The sequence below is a fragment of the Cryptomeria japonica genome, chromosome 8 (genome assembly GCF_030272615.1).
Source record: "Cryptomeria japonica chromosome 8, Sugi_1.0, whole genome shotgun sequence".
NCBI classification, from domain to species: Eukaryota; Viridiplantae; Streptophyta; class Pinopsida; order Cupressales; family Cupressaceae; genus Cryptomeria; species Cryptomeria japonica.
The window spans coordinates 339,507,415-339,527,045 of NC_081412.1; the positions used below are offsets into that span (position 1 = coordinate 339,507,415).

At 36.8% G+C, this 19,631-nt stretch overlaps 1 protein-coding gene across 3 annotated transcripts in view; it reads left to right on the forward strand.

The window, feature by feature from the left end:
* The first annotated feature begins 527 nt into the window (after positions 1 to 527).
* Positions 528 to 19,631, forward strand: part of LOC131078974 (protein GET4) — a 237,742-nt gene continuing 218,638 nt past the window's right edge. The window contains exons 1-3 of one of the 3 annotated variants that reach the window (XM_058016850.2): positions 706 to 856; positions 1,027 to 1,096; positions 1,201 to 1,264. Coding sequence is in view for 1 of the 3 variants with exons in the window: in XM_058016845.2 (XP_057872828.2) it covers positions 827 to 856 (30 nt within the window). In the remaining 2 variants the exon portion in view is untranslated. Of the gene's footprint in view, positions 648 to 702; positions 857 to 1,026; positions 1,097 to 1,200; positions 1,265 to 19,631 lie in introns of those variants that run through there. The other 2 variants (XM_058016845.2, XM_058016857.2) reach the window with 2 other exon arrangements.

Consider the following 19,631-nt stretch of genomic DNA (forward strand, 5'->3'; position numbering starts at 1 on the left):
TCGACGATGGTCCCTTTGTTAAGTTGCCTTAAGAAGACTAAAAAAATAGAAAAACATTGTTGGCCTAAGATTATTCTAAAGGAAAGGTTAGATAGAAGGAAGAACACATGGATGAAACAAAATGACAAATGAATGAAGAAATTGGGCATTAATATTAAGGAATGTCCAGATACCAATGGGAAAATAAAAAAGTTTGTGAAGGAAAAACTCAAAAGTAGCTTTTGGGCAAAACAAAATGGGTGTAAAAAATATTTATTATATTAAAGAATTCAATCAAACGAGAGATAATGAAGAAAAAGCCTACATAGGAACAACTATTGAATGGAAACAAAAATGTTGATAGCTCAATTGGAAACTAGCTCCCATCACTTGAGGTGTGAAAGAGGTAGATACATGAAATCAAAGGAAGAATGAAATAAAAAAATATGCTTATTTTGCAACATGGGAGTGGTAGAGACACAATGATACTTTGTAATAAAATGTCCCCCACACAATAACATCCTCAACAAATACAAGAACATCTTAAAAACAAACAATTTGAACAATTTATCTAGAAAATAAAACTTGACCGAAAAAAATCAAAATTCACTCTCAATTTAAAGAGTGTGCTATTCTTGAATCCCATAGGCTGCATCTACCTCGTACAGGTTATTAAAATCTTTCAGTTGTTCATTCAATTCATATAGATATTTGTTGGAGAATGCGTATTAAAGGCTTTTGACCATGTTTGTGTTTGTAAACCAAAATACAGCAAGCGCTCAACTTGTTGCCCTTCACATTTTTTACATTTACCCAAGCAAAAGCTGCTTCGGCGTCTTCAACAACGATGAGAAGATCCAGCGCTGCGACGACCATGGTAGAGCTCTGTAACTTTAATTTAATGCCTATGCTTTTTCTCAAACCAGACTTGATTTAAATTGAAGGAACTCATCTCCTTCGTCGTCTCCATTTTTTACCATTTTGAGTGGGATAGATTATTAGATTATTAAAATGAGTAACCCAGCTGTCGTGCAAATGGGTCGGTAGATGTAACGAATGCTCTTAAATCACAACATACAGCAAGTGAAATTACGAACCGATGCGTATGGAAATCAGGGTAAGCATGCTTATATAGAAAACACAACAAAAGAAATAAACGTCTGGGATGCTAAAAAAGCAAGATCTTTATGTTAAGATCTATAAATTTTTGATTCCGTGCAGAAGAAAACGCTGTTGAGACATGAAAGGAGCATTCCTTGTGTTATGAAGTAGACGGGCTATCAAAGTAAGTTCTAACCCTTCGAAGAAGAAAAAATGCAGGGGCAACAGTGAATCCCTCATTATCTTCAAATTTGTATCCAATATTTGTGTTAACAAGCTAAACTGAATTATTTCTCTAATGGAAACACGATTTTTCAATTTGGGGTTCAAGCAACGTAGCAACTTTAGCTGAATTATTTCTCAATAAAACGCAGTTTTCCAATTTGTTTTGAACAATATAGCAACTTTCACATCGAATCTTCCATGTTATTGATCTCAAAGTTCCATTACAATAGTACAATAGATGTTGGAAAAATGCTAATTCACATACTAATTTTAATTTTTTGGAATTTTTTTTTGAATGTTTTAATTGCGAAGACAAGTCTACAACAAATCAAAATGATTACTGTTGTATAAGGCGTATGACATTAAATTTGAATATATATACAATTTAGTCGTGACAATTGCTTTAGACATTTCAAAATAGAGCCAAAAGTTGCGCATATGGTTCCCAGAAAGTCCATTCTCAACGCTACCGATTTCAAACAGTCACTATCAAAGAACTGTTTTCCACGCTCGTTATATCTGCATAATATTTTGCATCATAGTTTACTTTTACTGGAGAATCACATGTTTTTGTGGACAGAAACACGATGTCACAACTGTTGATTCCCTAATCGGATCCTCATCCAGAAAAGTTGGCACCATTCTTATCTCTTAACATTTTAATGCACATCCAAATTACTGGGTATAACGGGATTATGGTACATTCTATCCATGCATTGATTGAAGCCACTCATAATCTCCTCGTCACTTTCATGTTTGATCCCAAACAAGAAAGCAATCAAGCAACATGTCCCTGAATTTAAAGAAGTGTGTATTCTATCCCACCTTCTATCTGTAACAGCCCATAAATTATCTTATTCTGAAGTTTGACCGTATGATAGATGAAAGCTTGCAACTTGCACAATCTAGACCAATTACCACTCTTCAAATTAAATTTTTTCCCTATTTCTCTTTTCAAAGTGAGAAACTATCTGGTTTAGCTCCATTTAGTTGCCTTTGGAATCACACTAAGTGTTGTATTTGCCTTATATGCACTTTAGAGAAACCTATTCTCGAACGTACATGATGACCAAACATATGCTGAATATACACTATTGTATCTATTTATCATGTTCGAATCAAAGATGGATACAGAGTGTAACAGAATATAAGGAATATAGTAAAATGGAATACAAGCAATTGACATTCAATGAATTAATTACAGTGCTAGATGACAATTTAAAATCTGGAATTAAAATGAGATTTACCTTATTTGTTCATTGAGCACACACGCATATGTACCGACTTCACAGCTCTTGTTTGATTTCAACTTCTTCCCAACTACCTTTTCTTTTAATTCTTTCCTTACTCTAAGCATTTGATTTTTAGCTTTTGATGCTCAAAGATCAAACCCTTGCACCACTTTATAAGTACGCTTGGGTTTGGATTTCAGCCATTAGGTAATCTTTCTGAGCTTCTAGCATAGGTGTCCCTAGTGTATGCCTAGTGTATGCTACCATTTATTATTATAGAGTATCTAGGTGTGGAGATGCAGCTATATATCCATTTTTGCCATTCCTTGCAGAATCCAAATTTTTCCATAATTTGAATGAGGAACCTCCATTTTACATTGTTGTATGCTTTTATAATGTCAAGTTTGAGGATCATTCCTTTGAGGTTTGATTTCCTTATTGAATGTATAATTTCATGAGCTATAATTATTTCATTTGTGATGTTATGCCTTGGAACAAACCCACTTTGTTCTTCAAATATTAGTTTTGGGAGTATATTCTTAAGTCGATTGGCCATTACTTTTGCAATGATTTTGTAGATTGTGTTACATAGATATATGGGTCTATAATCTGCGAATGTTTTTCCCTCCGTTTTTTTTGGAATAAGCAGTATGTTTGTGTTGTTAAAGTCTTTAGGAATTGTGTTTTTCTTTCTTGATTCCATTGCCATAAATATCTTGTCCCATGAAGTCCCCACATTCTTGGAAAATCAGGGCTGTGAAACCATCAGGTCCTGGTGCTTTGTCAGGGTGTAATTTGAAAGTGCCTCTTTTGACTTCCCCTATTGTGGTTGACTTCATTAGGAATTTGTTGTCCTCATCTTAGACCAATGTTGGTATGTTTTGAGTGAAACTGTTTTGCATATTATCAGCTTCCCTATATCCTCCTAATATTTTCTTGAAGTATTCTTCTCCTTCTTTTTGTATCTCTCTTGGTTCCGTTATAAAGGTTTGATCTTCTTTCTCTATCTGTGTTATTTTATTTAGGTTGCGTTTTATTCTGGAGGTATTGTGGAAATTTCTTTTGTTTAGGTCCCCTTCTTTTAGCCATGTTTCACTAGACTCGGACCTCCAATAGCTTTCTTCTCTAGCAAGTATTTCTTTGTATTCTGCCATTAGTTCCTTTTCTTTTTCAAATTCCATTTTTGTCATACCATTTTGTATTACTGTGTTGCTGAGCGTTTCTAGTTCTTTTTCTATTCTTTCTATATATTAAAAAATGTTCCCAAATATTGCTTTATTCCATGATTGGTCCAATAGCTTTCTTCTCTACCGAGTATTTCTTTGTATTCTGCCATTAGTTCTTTCTTTTTCAAATTCTATTTTTGTCATACCATTTTGTATTACTGTGTTGCTGAGCGTTTCTAGTTCTTTTTCTATTCTTTCTTTATTTTAAAAAATGTTCCCAAATATTGCTTTATTCCACGATTTCAGTTTCTTTTAGGATTTTTAATTTTCTATGCATTATGTACATTCTAGTGCCTTTTTCATTTAGTGGTTCTTCCCACCATTTTTTAATAGCTGGTATTAAGTCCGGGTGTTTGAGCCACATCCGTTCAAATTTGAATTGTGATTTTGGCCCTTCATTTTCGTCCAACACTTGTAAGTCCATTGGGAAGTGGTTTGAGATTGGGTTTGGGTTTATTGTTGAGATAGGGAGGTTGGGGTTATTTATCCATTTTTCTGAAAGAAGAAATCTGTCTAATCATTCTGATATATTTGTGAAGCCTAATCTTTTATTGGTCCTTGTAAATCTGCCATTGGTTGGTTGACAATCAATGAGCTTGTTTGTTTGTACTAATTTTTGAAAATCTGTTTGTGACTGCATCTTTCTACCTATCCCTCCTGATTTTTCTTGCATATCTAGTAGTGCATTGAAATCCCCTCTTAATATGCATTAATTTAGTATTAGGTCATTCCATAATTTATTCTTATCTTCTGTTTTGTTTGGTCCATATACATTAATTAATGGGAATTCCAAAGATGTTCGAAGACTTTTAACTGAAGCTAATTGCCAATGATTTGAAAATTCAATAATTTCAGTGTGTACCTGATTGGCTTGTTATAGGATTGCCATACCTCCTGATGCTTTGTTGGATTTCACGAAGTGCTTTTTGCAAACTTGATGAATGGTTTTGCCTCCTTGCTGTTCAGTTCGGTAACTTGATGAATGATTTTGCCTCCTTGCTGTTCAGTTTGGTTTCCTGTAGCAGGATGATATCTGGGTGTTGCTTCTGTAATTGATGCTATATTAGGTGTCTTTTGCCAGGGGCGTTTAAGCCCTTGACATTCCAAGTAAGGATCTTCATTGCTTTCCAAATGAGGGGTTTCTCCCTTGGTTCCGGATTGCAGCAAGTAAGTTGTTACGGATGTTTGCTCTCTTTTCAGAGCTTCCTCTTCTCTTTTCTGTTTGTTTGATTTCCTCCCTTTGCCTTTTTTGTATGGCCCAGTTCTTATAGTGATTGCTGCTGTCTGATTGATGTATCTTTGATCTATGATGTCTAATTCATCTGCTGTCAACTCCTCAAACTCTTCCAATTCTTCTTCTGTTGCTTCATAATTGCTTTTTATCTGTATTGGCGTTATTGCACTTTGGTCTGCCCTGGTAATCTCCACACCTTTTTCTGTTTCATTTTCTTCTATAACTGTCTTGTTTACCTCCCCTGATTCCATCTCTGTTTTTGGTGCAGTATATAGTATTAACTACATGTTGCATTTTGAGACTATTTTGTTTTCATCTATGTTCCACGGGGACGCGTCCCCTGGCTTTTTTCCCTTGTACCTGTACTGGGGACGGGAATTTGTCGTTCTCTAAGCATCCCTTTTTTTACAAAATTTTAGCGGATGTTTCTGGGATAGTTTGTGGGCCATAGGGAACAGCCAGCTGTCCCCGAGACAGCCAGGGGATGCTTAGGCGTCCCCTGACCTTCCCGGGGACAGCTGGCCGTCCCCTACGGCCCATAATTTTTTAGTGTCCAAAAAAAACAAAACAAAAAAAAAAACACATTTTTAATTTACAATAGAGGTTTCGCTTGGGGTTCCATTGGTTGAGGAGGCAGCCCCTCATATTGATGGTGACTCGGACAGAGACTCTAGCTCTAATCTTGATTTAGACTCTTAGTCTTAGACCTACCATGTGCTGATTACGGACAGCCATATATTTTCTTAGTTTATCTTGACATTATGATAGATAGCTGATTATGGACTTCAATGTTTTAACTTTTCTATTTACAGTTTATGTCATTTCATAGTTATGGATGTTTTATTTAATATTTATCATTTATGTCTATTATGGATGTTTATTACATATGTTTGATGGCAATGATTGATGAAAGCATTTGAATTTTGTTAAAATATTTGTCAATTCTCCTGTGAAATCTCAATTCAAGTCTAATGCAATGTATTAATGTCTATGATAATGCTTCACCATTGTTATGGTATGTATATTTGAAATTTCTCTATATTTGTAAAACCCCCCTATTTTTTTAACAGCCGCCCCTGCCGTCCCCCTGAAAATGACCCAAAAGTACCCTTGAACCGGAAACACATCACGACGTCCCCTCCCGTCCCTATCCTTGAAAGTCCATGGAACATAGGTTTTCATTCTTTTTTGCCTCTTTTTTATAGGTGCTATTCTCTGTTATATTATTTTTCATTGGCTCTGGTTCCTTCATAATCCCGGTTTGTGTTTTATTTTTGGTCGGCTCTTCTAATGTTTCACCTTTTTGATATTTCTGCCATTTTGGTGCCAATTGTGGTTTTGTTGGTGGTTTTTGTCTCCACACTTTCTTCATTGCTTTCTCCTTTTTAGGGCGTTGATATGTGGAATGTGCCCAAGAATTGCAGTTTAGACAGTAATATTTATACTCGTCAATCTCCATGTCTTGTGTCCATATTCCTGCTTTGGTTCGAAATTTCATTTCATTTGGGAATCTCTTTAATGGGCACTACTTTGATTCCTACGAATAATGCTGAGTCTGCTTCACCTATCTCCATGCCCACGTCTGTATGTAGATTATTTTGTCTTTATACCACCAATTTCTTTTTTTGAAGATTATTTTCTCTTTTATTTTCTATATCTATGATTACTGCAATTTTTTTTTCAGGTAAAAACTATATCTCTATTTCTTCCCCTTCGGTGCTTATTGACCCACATTCTTATTTCTTCCCTGGTGACCTTAGCACCTACTATTTTCCCTATCAGGGCATGAGATTTAGAAATTGTGCCTCATCTGAAACTAAATTCTCCAAATCAATTTCAACGCTTTCGTTATGTGTTACCTATTTATTTGTTGTTTGCCATTCCTGCGTGCTTTGGTTCGGCTATGATCTTTGATGAAGCTTCTCTCCGTTTTCTGTTTTGTGCACTGCTTTTCTCCAGTCTCCCTTCTCTCCTTTGTTTTCTATTGTTCCCTGATTTTTTCCTTCGTGCCTGTGATAACCTTTGAGGGGTATTTTGTTTACCCCTTGGACGAACAGAGGGGGATAATTTGTTTTGCGCACATCTTTATTCCCTTTGTTTATTGCTTGAAAGGAGATCGGATTCAATCGAATATTCCTAAGTAGAGCAGGGTGATAGTCCATCAGTTTTTTACAATTTATTTATTTATTTATTTTGCTTGATAATAGTTGATTTTATTAAGAAAACGGTTTTTAAGCTGGCCCGAACCAGTTGGGGCTACATCCAGGGAGCCCCTCTCCACAGAGACTGACCTTGAAAAAGATCAGTGATTATAGTGCTGATTTAACACCCCCTCCTCATGAGAACCAAGTACCCTGCTTTTACTCTCATCCTTGACCTTCCTATCCTTCTTCCTTTTAACCTCAATCCACCCTTCCTCCCTTGCATTTTCCAACAACTTCAAGTTGGAACCTCCCAACACTTCCTTCCCACCGTCCTCTAGGCGAGGTAGAGCAGATTGATTCATAGCAGTTACCTCTGTGACAAACCCCAACTTAGAAACATCTTTGACCGCAACCTCCTAAACCCCAGCCTTATTCAGCTCTGCCTCTTGATTCTTTGAAAGACCTGAATTGTCCTTGATCTTTGTCTCCTTTGCATTAATATCATTGTGCCTACTCAAAGCTTGGGGGATGTTGTCATTTGCCACCACCTTCTCCACCGTGTAATGATGGGGAGCCTTCTCCTTCCACCACGAACTTGGTTGTGCCACTCTACTCCTGTCACACACAACAACAATGTGTCCAATTTTAGAACATCTCCTGCATCTAAATGGGACCCCTTCAAAGTCCATTGGCTGAACCCAACAACCTCTTGTTGATTTAAATGAGATCTCCGAAGGAAGATCCTTGGAAATATCCATCTCCACCAGGCTTCGAGCAAAAGTAGTATGCAACAAATTAAGAGAAGGATCATCAGTCATCAGAAACTTACCTAAAGAGTTACCAATAGCCTCAAAGAAGGAATCAAACCAAAATTGCATTGGAAGATTAGGGAGTCGGACCTAGAGAGGGATCGGTCAAAAGACTCTGTAAGTGGATCAAAAGCCGGATGCCATGGTTTCAGCATCAATGACCGGTTATCCTCCCAACACCATTGACAATCACAGAGGATTTTGTTTCTGTTCCTCTCATTTTCAAAAACTACCACAAAAAACCTCTAGCATGTAGGTAAATCTGAACACAACCCTCTACAATGGGTTTCCAATGCACCGAAATTCATTTATGTAGGTCACCTAAACTTGGCCACACTCCTCTAAAACGCCCTATGAGACCCAGCCCAGAAAAAACCCTTTTGTTGTGATCCACCTCTTTCTCCACCTCCTCTGTCATATTAACTATGATAGGCATAACCGTTTTTGGTTCATTCAAAGTTGAAGGCCCAGCTGAAGTCTCGTTTCTATGAAATAAAAACTCCCCTTGCTTTTGAAGGACCATTACATGAAATTTTTGTGAAAAAATGAATTTTTTTACTCTATGGCACGCTTCCCGAGGCAGAATTTCGACTAATCCTTGGACTGGCTTAATCCTTAGTCCATCCTCGAACTATGTTTCGAATTTCGTCGCATTCTGGATTTGTTTGCTGTGTCTTTCCTTCAATTTCGGGTTTTTTCTCCCTGACTGCAGGTGGAGAATTTTTCTTGAACTGCAAGTTTTAATGATTTCCATTGTTTTGGTCTTTATAGGGAAATCTTTAGCTTATTACATGTGCACTTTATTGAAAAATAAAAACTTGTAATTTGCTTTTTATTTCCCCTTTATTGTTTTTATTGTCTTTTGGCTTTTTTAGTTAAAATAGGGATTTTTTGGTTAAGTTACAAGTAAACTTTAATGTTTTTTACTCGTAATAGGGATTTTAAACCCCTATTACATGTGTGCAAGTGATTTAAAACTACTTGTAGGGATTTTATTTCCCCTTTGCAAGTGATTTTAAACTTGCATCTCTCTCTCAAAAACCCGATTTTGCCTTGTAAAAGAAAAAGTGACAATTTAAAACTTGCAATTTGGTCCAAAAAACCCGATTTTGCTTATAAAGTGCATTTTTGACATTTTAAACTTGCTATTTGGTCTAAAAATCCCGATTTTTGCCTTATAGTTGAAAAAGTGAAATTTTAAACTTGCTATTGTTTCCAAAAACCTGATTTTCACAAGTGCATGCAAAATCGAACTTGCACTTCTTTTCCAAAAACCCGATTTGCAAGAAAAACGTTTTTGTTGAAGATTTCAAAGCGAATTTTGTGGAGATTTTCTAGGAAGGAGAGGGGTTTGGGATTCCATCCTATTCTCATGCATTTGTAAACACTTTTCACGCCATTTGGGGTTTGCATTTACTGTTTTTTGGTCTATATCAGCAAACACGTGGTTCCTTGGATCCATGTTTTGGGCGATTTTTTCTTCACAAAGCAGCAAATTCCTAAGGCGTTTTTGCCTCTCTTGCCTAGGCATTGAAGGTGGATGAAGATTCGACCCTTCTTTGGGCCATTTTATTTGCCTTTGCTGCCACGTTTTTCAGTTTATGACGTTTTTCAAAAACGTGGCTAGGGTTTGGGATTGCGGTTTGTGTTTATTTAAGAGCTATCCTTCTTCATTCCAAGACTGATTGCATCTTTTGGAGAGGCATTTTCAGTTTTATGCAAGGTATGTTTTCTTTTCTTCGTTTCTTTCTTTTTCTTATTTTCTTATTTTCTTGTTTTTTTAGTTTTCCTTTCTAGTTGTAATTTTGTAAATATGTTGTTCTTCCCCAAAAAATCGGTTTTGTGAGAGATTTTCCCCTTGATATGCAATTTTTGAATTGCATTGTTCTTCCCCATTTTCCCTCTTTACTTGTATTCGGGATTTAAAATTCCAATTACAAGTTGGCTGGAAATCTTTGTTCTTCCCTTACGATTGAAGAATTTAACCATTTTTGGTTAAAATTCCAAGTTGAAAAGATGTGAAATACCCTCCCTTTCAAAATCGGGTTTTAAAAACCAGATTACATGTTGAAAAGTTCTTCCCATTTTCATGAAAATGACATTCCCGGATTTTCCGCTTTCTATTCATTCATGTTTCCCATATCCATACTTTCCATTTTCATCATTTTCCGTCAGTCAAATTCTCATTTTCCATCCGTTTCTCCATTTGCAAATTTACAAGTGTACTTGCATTCGGGTTTTGAAAATCCGATTGCATGTATGTTCTTTCCAACTTGTATACTTGCAAAAATTCCCCCAAGATCCGAAATTGGTCAAAGTCAAGATTTTCCCATTCCCATTTATTTCCCCTCTTTCTCTCACAAAATCGTGAGGTTCAAGAATCAAAGTTTTTTCCATTTGAAGAAGGAAGAATGTTATTTGTAGCTGAATATGATGTTGCCTTAACACTTTTAAGTCTTCATCACAGTATTCCAGGTTTTCAATCAATGTTAGATTTGCCGTCATCTCCAGTTCCAAAAAAGATGAAGTACAAATATGACAAGTATCAGAACAAGGTTGCACCTTCTCAAGTTTCTTCCCCTTTGGATCATATCAAAGACACATAAATAGGGCAAGTGGATATGTCAGAGTTTGTCAAGAGGGTGGAAGATCCACAAGATAACAATATGCAGCGGCTGTTGGACAGCCATATCCATCTTGCATCTTCTTTCCCAGTGGCTGCCCTAGAACTTGAATTTGTCCTCGCTTGCGCCCATCATTTTGACAAGGAGACAAGAGTCATCAAAAATGATGATGGTGAAGCAATAATCCTCCTTGACGCAGACACAATCAAGAAGGTCTTCAAAATACCTCCCGCACTTGTTTACATGGAAGTCTCCAAAGAAAGTGCAACTGAGTATTACGTGAAGAGAGAAAAAGATTGTAAACGACATATCAACAGGTGCATCCAAGAGCCACGAGCCTCCTTCTCAAGGTGGGTTAAGTTGTACCGTTGTGATTTCAAATGGGAGATAGGAGACACCATAACCCTTCTCAGTAGGATAATGGGCCTTGAGCATTCTAATGTTTTTGAGCCTTGGATGTACCAGTTCATCATGTTCATAAGACAATCCCATCATATATCACGGGGAGAAGTCATCAGCGATGCCTTGTGTGAACAACTTGCAGCAGTTCCTTCCACCATGACTTTCTACATGAACTCATATTTGGTATACTTGGCAGCATCACTTAGACATTATCCAAGTCTTTCTACCAAGGGTGATCGCTCACTTATACCAGTTTGGGAATATTATGATCAGTTGCCTTTGAGACCTAGCAGACTGCATTTTAGAAGAGTCCAACATGCATTCTTCGGTTACTTCATGTGTCAGTTTGACAGAACTCTGAGGAACAAAAGGGTATCAGACGAGGCATGGGAAAGGGTGAGTGAGTATGGATGTTTGTTTCTACAGTTCCCCACCTTCACCTATATGAGAATTGGATGCTATAGTGGTCAGCCATATATGCTTCCTAGATACCCAACTGATAGGATCATTCTTATGGAGTTGGGAAGACAGACCATGGTTGTCCACACTCATTAGTCTGCTAGACACAAGGTTGGAATGGGGATCTCTACAACAAACCCATTAAAAATTGGCCGGTATTCTCTTGTCACATCTGTTAAAGCTAAGGCCATGGAGACTAAAATGCAGGAAATTAAGCTCAAAAGGTTTAAACCTAGAGCTAATTTTGATTACAGGGGTATGAAGGAGAAGATCAAGAAATCCTTTGTGCACGTGCATCGCATTGAAGACATTTGGGTAGATCTCCGCACAGAGGTCGAGGTTCTAAAGATGGATTACTGCAGGCTCACTGTTGAGCAAATTGTTGATTTGAACTTGGTGGATATCCCACAAAGGATGATTGATGATGGGCATGTCCTTGATCCTGAATATATTTCACGAAGGGTTGAGGAAGCTCCACTTCCTTTGATCCAATGGTCACACAAAGAGTGCATATCCATTCTTGAAAGATTTCAGCCTATCTTGGCTAACACCAACGCTTGGCTGAAAAATAATGATGTTAGACTCATAAAAATCAAAGTTCGAAAAGAAGATGATTCTACGGGGCCTCTTGGATGTAAGTCTGAGATTCAGGTTGACAACAAGGAAGGTGCATCATCTTCGGGCACAAGGATCAAGTTGCGAGTTAGTCGGGCAGTAGTGCTTCCTCTTGAGGAAACGACAGTTCATGGAAAGGAAAAATCACGGTTTCATGTTCAGGTGGTTGATCTAGATAATCCAGAAGAAGGGCAGCAATTTGATGAAGATCCTAAGTCTCCAGTTTCAGCCTTGCCTCACGAGATCATTCCCCCAGTTTCCATTGAGACGCCTCTTTCTCCTCCTGATTTGCTTGTGGATGAATCTCCTCAGAATGCTATTCCCATTTCAGCATACGAGCCACCTCCTGATTATCAACAAAAGAGTGTGTTGGAAGTTCCTGAGGATATTCCTACTTGCATCCAGTTGTCAGAAATTGATACTTCCACTTCTGATTTTGAAGAGTTAATGAGGCAATCTTCATGCCCATTGGTAACTGAGCAAACCGTGGTCGCTGTCCAAACAAATATTCTTCCAAGGATGACCACGGTGATTCAAACAGAAACTGCTTCTCCTTTGCCTACAACTGCTACTGAAGGGGAGTTAATGACTTTGCCTCCATGGCTTAGCTCTTTTACTCCAAAAAGGAAGAAGCAAGAAATCTCACCTGATGCCTTTGATTATCAACAACTAAAACAATCTAGATCCAAGGTTGCTAAGAAGGCCAAGACTATCTCCAGAGTAACTGTTGACAGTAACAAGATGAAGGTAGCTGAAATTGTTGAACTTATTGTAGATAAGCCACTTGAAGAAATGTCAGCTGCTGATTACAAGGTTACGAGGATAGAATTGGGTAAACAAACGCATGAGGTGATTAAACATGATGCTCAGTTTTCTGTAGCTTCGATGGTACAACAGTGTGATGAACTTCTAGCAAAGAAAGACAAGCTAGAAGAGGAAAACCGACAACTTATGGCAGTTGTTCATAAAATCACAAAACCTGCTGCTGAAGGGAGTAACTCCATAGGTTCTTCTGGTTCCCAAGAATCAATTCGTGGAGTGGAAAGGGCTGCTCAGAAGGTACAAGCACTGGATTCCTGGTTTGATCAGCTTCATGATCTATGTGCACAGGTGATAAAAGACATTTTTCAGATGATGTCTAAGTTGGAAACCATTGAGGAGAAACTGGATTAGACTTCCGATACTTTCAAAAAGAATCTGGAAAGTGTTGAAGATAGTTTGAAAATCTGGTGTACCATGCCTCAACAACAGTTGAATGTTCTACAGGAGCATGCCATCATCTCTTCTAGGGTCATGTACTTGGAATTTGAAGAGCTTCTAGAAAACAAGGCCCTTGTTCTTAAATCCCTCATTGAGGAGATCGGTGATGCAACGAGATTCCGGGGTGAAGTTTTCCGAGATATTGTCTCACATTGTGAAAGGGCCTCTTGCAACATATTAAGTTAGGATGGTGAGCTGATTCCAGAAGAAGTTGTTCTTGCTGATTTATAGATGAGGATTCATAATGAATGGAGGAGCGAACAATTCTCGGCCGCTTCAATTCAAATATTGATGAAACACCAAGCCTTTTTGCATGAAATCGAGTCCATCCTGGATAAAAACAGCTCTGCGCTCCTTCGGTGTCATGATACTATCGTGAAGACCACGGTTGTTGCCAAGAACACCCATGAACCGAATCTCAAGGAACTGCAAATGAGCATCCATAAGTTTAAAGGATTCGTGTCTTCATGTGCTGTAATTTTGTTTTGGCAAGTTACATGTAAAAGTCTTTTTGTAAAATGCAAGTTAACTCCTTACTTGCACTTTTGTAATTACATGTAAGGCAACTACAAGTTGTGTTCAATTAGGACTGTAATTGGAATAAGTCATAGTTAGTTATTGAATAAGTCTTGGTGGTTGAGAGAATCTCTCAAGCTAGTTAGGATCCTCCCACCTTTTTCTCAAGGCTCCTCTTCTATAAATAATTGAGGGGTCTATTGTAATTTTTTTCTTTTTGAAAGCAAGCAAAAACTTTGCCAAATTTGCAGCAAAGAAGTCTTTGAGCTTTTATGTGTAAATTGAAGAATTGAAAGGAATAGAAAAAAATTGCTCAAGCTTTGAGTCTTTGTGCTACATTCTTGAGTTGGTGTTCCATATTTCCTTCCTTGCAAGTGTTTCTTTGAGAGCTTAATCGAATTTGATTTGCAGTCTTTGAGCTGCAAGTATTGAAGATTAATTTAGTTAAAATAGAAGTTCTATTGGAAATAGCTGTAAGACTTTGCTCTTACACTCGTTCTCAACAGGATTTAGAAGTAGATTTTGTGAGAAATAGCTGTGAGTCTTTGAGCTCATACTACTTCCCATTGTTTTAAGTAGAAAAGAATAAGATATTTCAGTCTTTGAGTTGTTATAATTTGTTCTTGATAGAATTAGTATAGAAAAGGGTAGATAGGACTTCATATAATCAAGTCTTTGAGCTTGATATTGCTGTCTCGTCCCGAAGGGAGTGACGGAAGTCTTTGCGCTTTCAGGAAACTTCATTTCCTTTTTCTCATTTCATTTTGAAAGTGGTTACCGCTGTTTATATCAAATCGCTATCCTTTTCTGTGAAGAGAAAAGGATATTGTCTTTCTTGAAAGAAGAAGAAAGATTGTTGACCCATCCTATTTTATTTTTAAAGCTGTAGTTAGATAGGGGGAGCCTTCCCTTAATTAGGAGAGTTTTACTCTCACGCTGTGGTTGAAACCACAATTTTGTACATTTCCCCAAGTGTACAAAATTTTCAACCAACATGCTTCATGGACACCACCAACTTCCCATTCGGCCCATACCTGCTTTTTTCCCCCTTAGCACATCCTTCCTTTGCAATAAAACTATTGGGGGTTTGTTTCCCCAGACCTTGCTTCGCACCAAAATTCCCATCACTGCCATGGCAGGAGCCGCCGTGCTCCCACCCCAGTCCACCTTTCCTTGCACGACTAAATGTAGTTATAGTATCCTTACGGCGATGCCCATACCTATCGACAATAGCCCAGGAGACCCGATCTTTGCGCAAAAATCCATCCAAAGGCGGTAACCAAGGCTTCCAAACCCTAGCGGCAGGAGCTCCACGTAGCGGCGTCGCAAACAACATGCAAAATCTTTTTTTACAATTTAATTTTAACATTATGTTACTTACATTTTTTTATCTTCATTGACTATTTTGAATTTTCTCATCCATTGATCTTTCTAATTAATCTCCACCATCAATCAAATGTTAAGTGAAGCCTATAAATAAAATCCTTCACTTATTCATTTCCCCTAGATCACTATCAAGAGCACTACATTATTACCAAGAGGTTGCATTATTATCAAGAGATCTAGCATCATTATCACCATCAAGTATCAAGCATCAATCTATCATCCTATTATCGTGTTATGATGGTTATGCTAAATCTTTGAGAGCAACCAACATATCAGGCATTCAAGAAAATGTCAAAGAAACAATAGAGCAATCTAAGTCCTTTTCTATTGTATAATTTTTATTATTATTTTATTTAAAGCATATATCTGAGGCTTTATTGATTGGGAGTGAGTGTGAAGTTGGATCTTGCATTGCATTGTTTCCGTTTTATTTTAGATTCACATTTTCATCCTTCACACATATAAATGTCCTAAATGTTTTTTAATAGGAAGTTTATTGTATGAGGGTGAGATTAAGCTAATGATAGTTTAAAACACAACACTAAGAAGGTGATAAAAAAAACAAGTTTGCACAATAAAGACGAGAAGCACACACTATGTGGGAGGATGTGTCTCCAGTTCATTATTGATATCTATGAAAGGAAAATGATTCTAGAAAACACAAAATACTCCATCTAATTCATGAAAGCTTTTTAACACTCTTTGGTGCACTTGAATCTTGTGTCTTCATGCAAGAATGTTTCCATGGGTGCGATAATAGTTGCATATTCCCTTATAAACTTCGGGTAAAAGATTATATGATCTAATAAGCTTTACACCTTACTTGGGTTGTTTGGTGGATTTAAGGTCAAAACTGTTTTTTTCTTTTCTTGATCAATCAAGATCCCCTCACCACATACATATCCCAACAAAACTTTGAATCGATCAAAAAATGATAACTTTTTGAGGTTGAATGCAATTTGTAGTACCCTACATCTCTTGAACACGAGCGCTTTAATTTATACAAATGTTTTCTGAGAAGTGAGAACACTTCTTAATCATTCAAATAAACTTCAAGAAAATCGTGGCCAGAATCCTTGGAAACTTTATCAGAGCATTCTTTAATCTAAAGGGAATCATCTTAAAGACAAACAACCCTCATTTTGTGATGATGGCAACCTTCGTACTTCCTTCTTTTGTAGTTGTTACTATACCAATTCATAGAATCTTGATGCAAATTAGATCTAAATTGAGGACAAAGGAAAAAGTGGTACTACCCTCTTTTGTAGTTGTTACTATACCAACTCACAGAATCTCGACGCAAATCAGATCTAAAGTGAGCACAAAGAAAAAAGTGATTACAACTATGGTATTAAGATTAGGCAGAATATATGAACCGATAAAGAAGGTAGTACTAGTTCCATACCTAATACACAGCTAGGCAAGTACACAAGTATTATCTATTGTAGCTTTCTCTATATTCAATATTATTGTTCATCACAAACTACCAGAAATTATTCTTAGCTCCTCTTCTACACTCTACATTCTCTTCTCATATTCTCTCTAGCCTTACCAGCACATCATGTATAATTCTTCAACACATTGTAAATCATATGGACATGTCTGCAAGCCATCTTCACTTTATCTATAGTCTTGGATTATGCCATGGAGTGTTGTACAATTTTGCATAGGTTGAACTTTGGTATCACTATGTCTAAGGTTAGATTTCACCTGCTTTGCAATCTCTACCTTATGTTTTTTTACCTAGTTTAGTATTCGTCCCTTTAGATGTGATCCGGAGCCCATTTTTCACTTCCTAAATGATTTCCTGTTAGACACAAGCCTTATTTCATCACTAGAACCTATTCCATAAGTTTCAAGTCAAAAATCCAAAAGGACATGTGAGAAAATGAGGATGGCCTTGACACTTGCTAAGATCCAATTGCAGTTCTCGTGGATTATTTCGAAATCCTAAGATTTTAATCATAGGTATTAACCTAACCCTAAATTCAATCTATAACCCTCCCATTTATAAAATATCCCTGATATGTGATTAAAGCGTTTCTAAGTTTCTAAGTTTTTGACGTAGCCACTCCTAGATACTATTTTTTTTTATTGCAACATCCACACTAATGTAATAGCAGGAAGATTTTGGTTTAGTTAAAATGTCTCATTTTCTAACTAAATGGATTTTACCACTTTACACTAGTATTATCTACTACCATTCACTACAAAAAGAATAGAATAACTTTAGAAATCCATAAATGCTTTAAACTAAGGAACGGAAACTTTCATCAAGCTAAAGCATAAATGAAACTGATAAAGTACTGCTTATTGAAAATTGGAATGTAAATTCACAGAAGAAAGTTATGAAACAGTGAATAATATAGGAAAAGGAATTTGACACTTACAGAAGAAAGTTATCTAACAGTAAATAATATAGAAAAAGGAACTTGGCAATTACAGAAGAAAGTCATGGAACAGTAATAAGATAGAAAAAGGAACTTCGCACTAGGAGGAGGTCACTTTCTAGGGTGCCAATGTGTTGTACTGACTTGTGCACGCTGTGTTGTCATTAGTATGGCCCATAATGCTAATACACTTCCAGAAAATTGTTTCAGTCCAATAGTTCACGTAGTCTGCACAACCAAAAATGGGAACATACCAGCATTATACCAGGTGATAGAAAGATAGAGAAATAACAAGATTTACATTGATTTAAATGAAATATAGAAATTAACAATAAATGGGGAGACACTTGCAAAACCTCCATGCAATTGAGTGGTCCCAAAATACCTGCAAATACAAAGAATAGGAAAATTGTTTGGGAGCTTGCCAGGAGTGGTCAAATCCCTATGCTGGTCTTTCGACGACCACAAACAGTCAACGATATAGAGTATAAAAAGTAGTGCATGCTCTTATCCTATGTGCCTCTAGGAATTAAGAGTAGTGATAATAAATAAAACTATGAGTATCAACCCTAGTCTATGGGCAAGACTACTGTAGTGTACACACTTGATAAATAGGTGGTTGTCTACACCAAAAGAAGTTTGCCAAAAGATAATGGGAGATGCAACATAAATATTACACCAATATCATTCAAATAAACAACAATATTAACAAAAAATAGTGAGCTCTTTGGAATATTTGATTGATGTGCAACAAAAAGCAATCTTGTGTGAGGATTTGATTGATCAAATATTTGCAAAATGGTATAGACATAGGCACAAGATAGAAGAAACATAGACAATGATAAGGTACCGTGCAGCTGTTTTGTGAACAGTCTGTAGAGGTTTCCTTGTAAGTATTTCAAAGGAATGAAAAATTGATTTGAAGGTGTAATTATATATGTGGTTTTTTTTAATGTTTACATTGTTTAAAGTTTCAAGTGCTGTGAGATTGATGCAATGTTAAAAGAACATTAGGACAGTAGTCACCTTGGTAGAAACTCTTCATACTGACACTTGAACTGGTGGTTGAAGCGGATGATGGCAAAATGGCAAGGTCAACATGACAATGATTGGCAGGAGAGCAATCAAATGGAACCTAATAAGATAAAGCAACATGGTCAGTCAGGGGAGGTGTGCAGGATATCTGATAATCATGTATTTCTGTCATATCCCTGCCCATATATAAGTTACCAGCCTTTGCAAGATGAGATGACAGCATTTATAGTTGTCAAACCCAGGCAATTAATACAAATAGGGCCAACCAAGAATATAAAATAATAATAATATATGAAAGGCCGACTAGAGGAAATAAATTACATTATCACTTCATTGTTAGGGACCGACTTAGATTCAAGGCTATTACCTTTTCTAAGGCTGACCCAGGTGCAGAAGATTAAAATAAATTAAGTTCAAATATTATGGCTGTTGGCCGATCTCTCTTAGAAGATCAGAAATAAAATTAAATATATAAAGGCTGACCACTCTTGAATAGTCACCACACTTTGGAAGTCACCCCTATTTATGAAAGGTCGCCTCCTTTCAAGGAAAGGTAGGGTGTAGTATATGAAAGGGTATGTGAGATACAGTTAAAAGCAGGAAAAAAGAATAAAATATTCTAGCAGATATAAGCAGAGAAAACCTTAGCAGTAAGGTTTGGAGCAGCCTTAGGGCAGCAAACATATGAATCATGTAGCAGATATGAATACCGCAAATTTGAAAGTAGAGTATGCATAATGAATAAGGGATCATCATAATAATCAATCAAGGAAAAGAATAAAAACAAGTATCTGTATAAAGAGGAGCAGTTCGTCTCTTAATATATCTGCGATCACGCATCTAAATTAGACCAGAAATCCTTAATATTGCTGGCAGTGATATTGTCAGTTAATATATGAAGCCAGATAATGTTTTTATTTAGAATCTTCACATATTAATTAAGTTACCGATTTGGGTACAGGTATGGATACGGATACGGGTATGGATTCGTGGG